Source organism: Quercus suber, unplaced genomic scaffold (genome assembly GCF_002906115.3).
Source record: "Quercus suber isolate HL8 unplaced genomic scaffold, Cork oak 2.0 scaffold_451, whole genome shotgun sequence".
NCBI classification, from domain to species: domain Eukaryota; kingdom Viridiplantae; phylum Streptophyta; class Magnoliopsida; order Fagales; family Fagaceae; genus Quercus; species Quercus suber.
Genome location: NW_027069902.1, coordinates 379,479 through 389,867, shown reverse-complemented (window position 1 = coordinate 389,867; position 10,389 = coordinate 379,479). Strand labels below are relative to the sequence as shown.

At 39.6% G+C, this 10,389-nt stretch overlaps 1 protein-coding gene across 1 annotated transcript; it reads right to left on the bottom strand.

Moving 5' to 3' along the window:
- Positions 1–9,266: 9,266 nt before the first annotated feature.
- Positions 9,267–10,088, bottom strand: LOC136062773 (uncharacterized). Its single transcript, XM_065762307.1, has one exon. It carries the CDS (start codon positions 10,086–10,088, stop codon positions 9,267–9,269), a length of 822 nt encoding a protein of 273 aa, XP_065618379.1.
- Positions 10,089–10,389: the final 301 nt, after the last annotated feature.

Genomic DNA, 10,389 nt, shown 5'->3' with positions numbered 1-10,389 from the left:
ATTTTATTTAAATAAAACCTTGTTATTCTATTCTGTCAAATCTTCAAAAGGATTGCATTATACACTTTTTTTATTCGGCTCAAAGGATTGCATTGTAGTTAAAAAATGAAGAACCGATCCGTCAACATTTTGATGGATGCTGGGATTTGAAGTTTCAATGTCTTGTTTAATTATGCATGCCATCTGGCTTAGTGCTGGTGTCACTCGGATCATGAATAGATTCTTTCCTATCGTGCAACCAATTAACTTTTTATTTCAACTTCTCTTATTTATTTATTTTTGTTAACAAAAATTGACCCATCTCTTAAAAAAGGCAAGGGTGGTCAATCTTAATCTGAGAAAATATCATATTCATGTCATAACCGATGGCCATATATTTGTAGACATGATTTAATCTGGGAATATTGGTCAATCTTGATGAGGGCATTTTCGTAGGTGTTCGTCTGACCATAAAACATTTTCTCTCCATCAAGATAGTTCTCTCCGTCTGGATTGACCTCTCTCCATTAAGACCATCCTCTCCGTCTAGAATTGTCTCCATCTAGGCTATCATCTCCTCTGCTGTCGCGGCCCCTCTAGCCTGGCATAGCTCTAGATGGAGACAGATGACATTTGGAAGCCGACGATTGGACAAATCCCAATCTGTTCTGCATATTAACGGATGATTGGCCAAGCTGACGAACAAAAGTGGTGGGTCCCATAGTCCTTTATGTGATTTGCACGCATAAATCCCCAAAAAAAAGGAAATATCTTGCGCATCATGTCTGGAGACCTTGCTACACGTTCATATCTTTCCATTATGGAAAAGACTCCCTAAAATCTCGGAAACCCTAGCCACAGATCTTCTTTACATGGAAAGGTTCTTACGTCCAAGGGATCTTTATTCACTACTCCCCATCATATAAGCATCAGATTTTCTCCTCTTGTAGGTACGCAGAAAATTCCCTAGTTCTCTCACTATAGAGTTCTTAGAGATTTCTTATTTACTAACTTGATCTTTAGAGAGTCCTTGGCTGATACCACACCAGTGCTCTTTGTTAGATTATTGGTTTTTTGTTCTTCAGGTACCCATCAGAGCAGTCTAGGATTATTAGCTCATTGACGATTTTTGTGCATCATCAAATCTCAACTAGAAATTTTAGAAAATGATTAGACTATGCCACCACTACTTATTGATGCTTAGAACTTTAGGGCTATATCGAGATCATGAACATTGTACATTATCTCATGGATAAGCAGAGTACAATGCCTTAAGAAAACCCTCCTACCCTAGACTTGGCAAATGGATCGGGTCGATTGAGTTCAAGTTAGATATGTGTCATCTTGACTTATCAAAAGGTATGTGTCATCTTAAAACGGTTGCAAACCCTATGATTCTTACTCGGTCTTTTGAGAGTTAAGTTAAACTAGTATGACTTGCATTTTCTTTTTTCATATGAAATACATAAATAAACAAAAAAGAAACTTGATCTTGTTGTCTTTGTCTTTCTTTCAATTCAAATAAGAAAACAATAACAAACAGAAGTACTTCCCCTTGAAAAAGAAAGGAGAGAGGAAGGAAAAAAAAAAAAAAAAAAAACAAAAAAAAAACAAAAACAAAAACAAAAACAAAAGCACTCAAAAAGAAAAGTTAAATAATACATAAATTTTTAAGTTCGCACAATTCACAATTCACTAATCTTATCATACAGCATATATAAATTGTCCCCCCTTAAACCCCAAAAGCTTAATTTTTTGTCATTAACAATAATTTACCCATTGCCTTCCGAAATAGGCCTATGCCAATTTCCACTTTTCTTCCCTTAAAACATCCAATACTAATAATTTTTTTTTTCTCTTTACTTAAAAAAAAAAAACATAAATTCTTCAATATTTTCTCTACCTTCTGTGACATTAATTAATTAAATTGCATTCTAAAATTAGAAAATTTTGCTGTGTGCTAAGACTACTACAGCTTTCGCATACCATGCACATTGGACTCGAGCCCGAATGTGGTAAGCATTAATTCACGATCATTTTGTGCTATCAAAGACTACTATTCATTTGCTATTGTACGTGCATCCAAGTAACCCCTCAAATAATATATATTTTATTTCACGCGAGGTTTTTAACATAATCGAACAACCTCCTTATAAAAGGCCATGCATATTGTAGCCTCTTCATCACTGCACTAATATCCTTCATTCCCTTTTGTTCATACATAACACAGAAATGGCTTCTACACGTTTCTTGTTTGCAACCTCCATTCTTCTTTTGTCACTTCTAGTTATTGCCTTTGCAAACGATTATGGATCTGCTCCAAAACTAGACTATAATACACCAAAACTCGAATATAAACCTACTCCCACTAAACCAGACTATAACACACCAATACCCGAATATAAACCTACTCTCACTAAACCAGACTATGAGAAAACCAAACCCGAAGGAAATTAGAAGTTTTATCTCCCTAAAATACCATATTATCAGACACCAAAGCAAGAAGGAAAGGATGAGATACTCCCAACAATCATTGGTATTCAAGGGCTTGTTTTATGTAAAGCAGGCTCCAAGTACTTCGCGCTTAAAGGTAATCTTACTTCTAATTCTCTTTGTGAAATTTACAGTAATTGCTTCCTTTATTTACATTTGAATAACATTTAATTTGATGAAAATCTATCTTTACGTAAGCACGAGATCACTGAGTTATATTGCCTATACGAAGCCTCGTCTTCTTGTCTTTGTTAGAGATAAATAGTTCAAATATGTTAAACTAATGATTATATGATATGTAGGGTCAGGATTTGTAGCCCAAGCCCAAAAGGTTTGGATTATGAGCCCAATGAATTCAGAACAATGAATTTGTAGAGAGTGGGCAAAAGAGCTAGGCTGATTGTGAACTAAACAATAGTTAATTATGGTGTTCAAGAATGAACTGACATAAAAACACACTTAAAAGCCCTTTCAATTGATGTCCGAAGAGGTATATTATTGGATGAAAGATGAATACAATTCTTAGAGCTACAATGAACTTCTTTTTCTTCTCCTTTTTCTCCTTTATAGTCTTCTTCTTTTTTTTTTTTTTTTATTTATTTATTTTTTTTATCTCTCATTATTAGAGGCCTCTTCCCTTTATATAGTATTCTTTCCCATCATCTCCATCGAACACTTGTTCTTCATCAACGTATCCATTTGAGTACATGTCATGTCAAGTATCTGCCTCAGCTTTCCGTGAGTGGTGGTAGCTGAGATTACACTGTTTAGGGGTCTTCTCTACATTAATGCGGCCAGAAAAGCAGATGCAGTGCATTTAATATGGTGGTAGCAGCTTTTCCTTTTAGATATTTCTCCGTTCTTATCATCTCCAGGCATGCCCAAAGCTTATCCTTATCATTGAAGTTGTTAGGAAGATCACTCGAACCCTCCAGATATTTGCTTGACCAAGAATATTTGCATCCAAGGAGAATGACCTCTTCGGACCGCTGGTGCTCTCTTCGGACCGTACCCCTTCATTTCCAGGTATCTTTCTTTCATACGGACTCCTTCTCAACCGCTTTCATCTCTTCGGACACATAGTAACCTTCAAATAGGACCCTAGGTCCAATACATAAGGTTGGGCTTTCACCCCCCACAATAGCCCCTCAAAATTTTAATTTTTCCCTCAGATCTGAGGAGAAAAAATAGGATTTTGATTTGTTATAGAATAAAAGCTTAAAGTACAAAAATATCTGAATTCACACGTGTATGAGCATAGATTTAGGTGCTTCATAACTGCTGCTATCGTTTCAGTATTCCCAAAGGGCTATTAATTACTCTAGGCGGCGTTTTGTCTCTGGTATCCAATGGTGGATTATTGATCCAACAAACGGAATTTGGGGGGGATGACTCCTACCCCTTCGTTTGTCCCTATATAAAGCCCCAGAAGAGGTTTTTTCTCTTTTACTTTGCAGATTCTAAGATTTTCCAGCGAACTAAAGCACTTAAATCCATCGAACTCTTCAATCATCAAACCCAGAACTTGCAAGAATCTTTACGAGTTTAATGATCATTCCCCGACTTAGTCTGTGTAAGGAATTGTGAGCTACCTTCTTTTGATTAATGAAATCGTTTTTCTTTATTCTCACTGTCTTCGTTGCATACCTTATGATACTCATTATTATTGTAAATAACTATAACTTGTAATTGCAGTAATATAGGCAGACTTAACAATGATATCATGCCAGTGATGCAAACACCTTATTCAAATATTGGAAGAAGTAGGTCATACAAGAGTTATTAACAAACATAGAATGTAATGAATGATGTGAAGATATTACAGGTTTTCTTAGATATCCACAAGGAGTATTGCTAAGTATTGATTTCGGATTATTCCAATATTTAAGACTACGAGATGAAGTTATTTAGGCATGATTTGTTAAATTTAAACTTTGATAATAACTACAAGACAGTGTTAATTAACCCATATCATTTGGTTCGAGGACTTCGGGCGTAAGTAGATTTAAGTTTAAACACTTAGGTGAAATATGAAGGAGTGTCAGTTAACCCAAATCATCTAGTCCGAGGATTTCAGGCATGATTGGATTTAAATTTAAACACTTAGGAGAATTGTAAACGAGTGTTAACTAACGCAAATCATCTGGTCCGAGGACTTCAGGCTTTGTTGGATTTAAGCTTAAACACTTAGGAGAATTGTAAACGAGTGTTAACTAACCCAAATCATCTGGTCTGAGGACTTCAGACATGATTGGATTTAAGTTTAAACACTTAGGAGACTTGTAAACGAGTGTTAACTAACCCAAATCATCTAGTCCGAGGACTTTAGGCAGGATTGAATTTAAGTTTAAACACTTAGGAGACTTGTAAACGAGTGTTAACTAACCCAAATCATCTGGTCCGAGGACTTCAGGCATGATTGGATTTAAGCTTAAACACTTAGGAGAATTGTAAACGAGTGTTAACTAACCCAAATCATTTGGTTCGAGGACTTCAAGTATGATTGGATTTAAGTTTAAACACTTAGGAGACTTGTAAATGAGTGTTAACTAACTCAAATCATCTGGTTCGAGAACTTCAGGCATGATTGAATTTAAGTTTAAACACTTAGGAGACTTGTAAACGAGTGTTAACTAACCCAAATCATCTGGTCTGAGGACTTCAGGCATGATTGGATTTAAGTTTAAACACTTAGGAGACTTGTAAACGAGTGTTAACTAACCCATATCATCTGGTCCGAGGACTTTGGCATGATTGGATTTAAGTTTAAACACTTAGGAAAGGTCCAAAAATTTTACATAATAAATTGGCATAATGATTAAAGTAAAGACTCGATTAATAATAATATATTTTAAGGTTGTTTACATTCCAGGGGCGTGGTATTACATGACTATCCAAATCTTCTAAGAAATATGTCCCAATGCCAGCTCCTGAAGTAATACGATATGGCCCTTCCTAATTGGGTCCTAACTTTTCCCAAGTTGGGTTCTTTGCAGTTCCCACAACTTTCCAGAGTACTAAATCACCAAGTTCTAGAGGCCTTAACTTTATGTTGGCATCATAGCCCTACCTGAGCTTTTGTTGGTAATGTGCTAATCAGACCATTGCATTTTCTCTCCTTTCTTTAATCAGATCCAAACTCTTTTTTAGCAGCTCATTGTTGCCGGTCGGACTGAACGAACTAGTTTTCATAGTTGGGAACACAGTCTCCAGAGGTATGACAGTCTCAGCTCCGTAGGTCATTGAGAAGGGGGTCTCTCTAGTAGGTCTACAAGATGTAGTTCTGTATGCCCACAGTACATGTGGCAGTTCTTCCACCCATTTGCCCTTTGCATCATCTAGTATCTTTTTTAATCCATTAACTATGACCTTGTTAACTGCTTATGCTTGCCCATTCCCCTGGGGATAAGCAGGCGTGGAGTATCTGTTTGTGATTCCTAGTTCACTACAATAATTCCTGAATGCTTTGCTATCGAACTGTAGGCCATTGTCTGAGATGAGAGTATGAGGAATCCAAAACCGAGTAACAATATTCTTCCACACAAATTTTTGCACATTTACATCTCTGATGTTGGCCAGAGGTTCAGCTTCGACCCATTTGGTGAAATAATCTGTGTCGACTAGAAGGTATTTCCTGTTTCCTGCAGCTTTAGGGAATGGACCCATGATATCTAAGCCCCATTGAGCGAAAGGCCACGGGCTGGATAGCGGATTAAGGGTTCCCCCTAGCTGATGAATGTTTGGGGCAAATCGTTGACATTGGTCACACTTCTTGACATACTCATGGGCTTCTTTTTACATATTCGGCCACTAATAACCTTGGGTAATGGCTCGGTGAGCCAAGGACCTACCTCCAGTGTGGCTCCCACAAATTCCTTCATGTAGCTCTTCCAGTAGTAACTTAGCCGCTTCAGGATGCATGCATAATAAGTACGGTCTTGAATAGGAACGTTTACATAGTTTCTGGTTCTTGGATAGCTAGAACCTGGTTGTCTTCCTTCGGACTTTGTCAGCTTTTCCCCTTTCTTTGGGCAAGGTATCCTCCTTTAAGAATTTAATTATAGGACCCATCCAGTTGAGTTCGACCTTGATTTGGTGAACTTGTTCTACCTCTCTTCTTGCCTCTATAGGTCCATGTAGGTCCTCGACGTGGATAACCCTCGGCAAATCTTGCGCCGAAGAGGTAGCAAGTGTGACTAAAGAATTAGCATGTGCATTACCATTTCTAGGGATGTGCAGCAAATTAAAAGAGTCGAACTCCGACTGCAGACGTTTAACTCGGCTCAAGTATCCCTGCATTCTCAAATTCACCTTGTACTTGACCAACGACTAATCTCGGGTCCGAGAACACCTCCATTGACTTTCCTCCCATTCTTCGAATCATAACCATTCCCATCAGTAAAACTTCGTACTCGGCCTCATTATTTGTGGCCGAGAAGTTTAGTCTCATTGACTTTTCGATAATGATCTTCTCTAGAGATATTAACACCAGCCTTACACCAGAACCCTTCTGATTCGCTGCACCGTCTACATATACTTCTCAGGGTGATGGGCCTCGTTGAGAAATCATGCCAACCGATTTTTCATCCATGTCCTTCTCTACCGTTACTTCTGGTAAATTAGGCTCTATGAACTCGGCCACTAGGTTTGCGAGAACTTGGCCCTTGATCGAAGTGCGGGGCATGTATTTGATGTCAAAAGCCACTAGGATAGTGCCCTATTTAGCTATCCTTCCCGTGTAGTCTGCACTTCTAAGTACGGTTTTGAGCGGAAGTTGTGTGAGCGCAACGACCATATGTGCTTGGAAATAGTGAGGCAAATTCCACATACTAAGCACTACTACCAAGATGGCTTTCTCTAGTGGCAGGTACCGAATCTCGGCCTCATGTAATGACTTACTCACATAATAAACTGGCATTTGCACACCTTGGTACACTCATATCAGTACCAAACTTACAGCACAAGAAGCTACCGCAATGTAGGCAAACAAGACCTCATCTGGTTCAGGACTGGACATAATTGGTGGCCGAGCCAAATAGTCTTTAAGTTGTTGGAAGGCTGAAGCACATTCTTCAGTCACTCAAACCCTTTCCATTTGTTGATCAACACGAAGAAAGGTTCACATTTATCTGCTGATCGAGAGATGAATCGGTTCAAGGCGGCTATCATTCCGGTCAATTTCTGAACTTCTTTGGAATTCTGAGGAGCTTATAGATTATGGATGGCCTTTATCTGATCGGGGTTAACTTCAATTCCCCTGTGAGTTACCATGTACCCCAAGAACTTGCCTGACCCTACACCGAATGAGCACTTGGAGGTGTTTAGACGTAGCTTGTGCCTTCTTAGAACTTCAAAAATGTTTTCAAGATCCTTTATATGTTCAGAAATGATCTTGCTATTTACCACCATGTCATCAATATAAATTTCGATACTTTTGCCCAACTGTGGCTCAAATATCCTCGTCATCATTCTTTGGTAAGTGGATCCTGCATTTTTCAAACCAAATAGCATCACCTTGTAGTGGTAGTTATCGATTGGGGTGACAAATGTAGTCTTCTCCTGATCATCCAGGGCTAATGGTATTTGGTGATAACCTTAGAAGGCATCCAAGAAACTCATCCGAGGGTGGCCGACAGTGGCATCTACTAACTGATCAATTTTTGGTATAGGGAATGGATCCTTAGGACAAGCTTTATTTAAGTCAGTGAAGTCTACACACACTCGCCATTTCCCATTCTCCTTCTTCACCACCACAGTGTTTGCTAGCCACTCAGGATAAAAAAACCTCTTTAATAGCTCCGGCTTGTTTGAGCTTTGTTATTTCTTCTCTTACTGCATCAGCAAGCTCCTTAGATGGTTGCCGAAGAGGCTGCTTCTTAGGTGTGATAAATGGGTTGACCTTCAGATAGTGACAAATGAATTCTGGATCTACCCTTGGGGCCTCGTAAGCAGTCCAGGCAAATACATCAAGGTTTCTTTTAAGGAACTCTATTAGCTCCTCTTTCTGTTGTAGAGGCATCTGAGATCCGACTTGAAAAAAAATTTCGGGATCGTCTCCAATAACAACTTTTATTAAATCTTCACATCTAGCGCCCTCGTTTGGATCTTCGGCAGGTGGTACCCAACTTTTTAACTGATATAAACCCCTTTCGGCCTTGGACGAGGGATTTCGTTTCGGGTTTGTGCTGGATGGTAGCCACTAAGCACTGTCTGGCTGTGGACTGATCTCCCCGAATTTCACAAACTTGCCATTCGGATGGATATTTAACTTTTTGATGCAAAATAGAGGAAACAGCCCCTAGCGTATGAAGGCAGGGTTTGGCTACAATTTTTGTATAAGGGAAATACACATCTACAGTAATGAAATCCACCTCCACTACCTCTGAGCTAGTCTGTACAGGTAATCGTATTTGGCCCTTCGGGGTGACGACTCTTCCTTCAAAACTAACCAAGGGAGAATTGTATGGTGTTAAGTAATCAAGTTTTAGGTTCAGCCCTTTATAGAGATCAGGGTACATTATCTCTACCGCGCTACCCTGGTCCACCATTACCCTCTTCACATCATACCCTCCAATTCTAAGGGTGATTACTAAAGCGTCATCATGAGGTTGGATGGTTCCAATCTTGTCTTCGTCCGAAAACCCTAAAATCGGTTGAGTATTCGGTCTAGCTCTCTTTGGATCTTGGCCAAAGTCCCCTGTAGGTAACGTGGCTACCGACATAATCTTGGACGGCCAAGATCCTATTCTCCCTGGTGCAGCGAAGATGACGTTGATAGTTCCCAATAGAGGCTTTCAAAAGTCATCTCTTTGGGGCTCTGAGTTCATCTGACTTTCTCGACCACTAGAGTGATGCAAGAGGTGTCTCAATTTACCTTCGCGGACTAGTTGGTCCAAATGATTCCACAGGCTCCTGCAATCCTCTGTGGTATGCCCATGATCTTGGTGGTATTGGCAATAGAGATTATGATTACACTTCTCAGGATTTCCCACCATCTTATTCGGCCACTTTAAGAATGGTTCATTCTTAATCTTTTCCAAAACCTGGTGTATTGGCTCTTTGAATACAGTGTTAACTGCTTGAAGGTTTGTTGATCCTAACTGCCCAGCGAAATCTCTCCGTGGTTTGTTGTTATTGTAACGGTCCGACCTGAAATCCCTCATCTCTTGGGGGATAACCGTATCCTTTCCCTTCCCTTGCTGTTGATCTTCTTCAACTCTTTTATATTTTTCGATACGGTCTATGAGCTGATGCATGTTAGTAACTGGCTTACCAGTTAAGGGCTTCCTTAACCCATGGTCACTGGGGAGGCCGAGCTTAAACGTGTTGAGGGCCATTCGATCAAAATTGCCCTCCATATCATTAAACATCTCCCAGTACCTGTCTGAATACGTTTTCAAGGTCTCACCCTCTTGCATGCTCAAGGATAGCAGTGAAGATAGAGGACTGGCCACTCTTCGGCATGTGACAAAACGAGAACCAAATGTTTGAGTGAGCTCTCTGAAAGAGTCGATGGAGTCTGCTTCTAGGCTGTCAAACCATCTCATTGCAACTAGTCCAAGACTGGAGGGGAAAACTTTGCACATCAAAGCTTCATCTCTGGAATAGACAGCCATCCTTTGATTAAAGTGACTCACATATTCCACAGGGTCCGTTTTACCATTATAGATGGTGAAGGTTGGCTAGTTAAAACGCCGAGGAAGTCTTGCTTCTTCAATCCTGCGCGTGAAGGGTGACCTAGAGATTTGATTTAAGGCCTTGCTCATGGCATCGTTCCCTACGCCTCCACGTGATGGGCTTCGAGGTTGCCTTTTGCGATGATGCTCCTTTTCATAGGAAAAGGATTCACTGATTGGTGTTCAAGATCTCTACTTGTAAGTGACATCCTGCTCGTCACCTAAATCTTCATTAGAATAC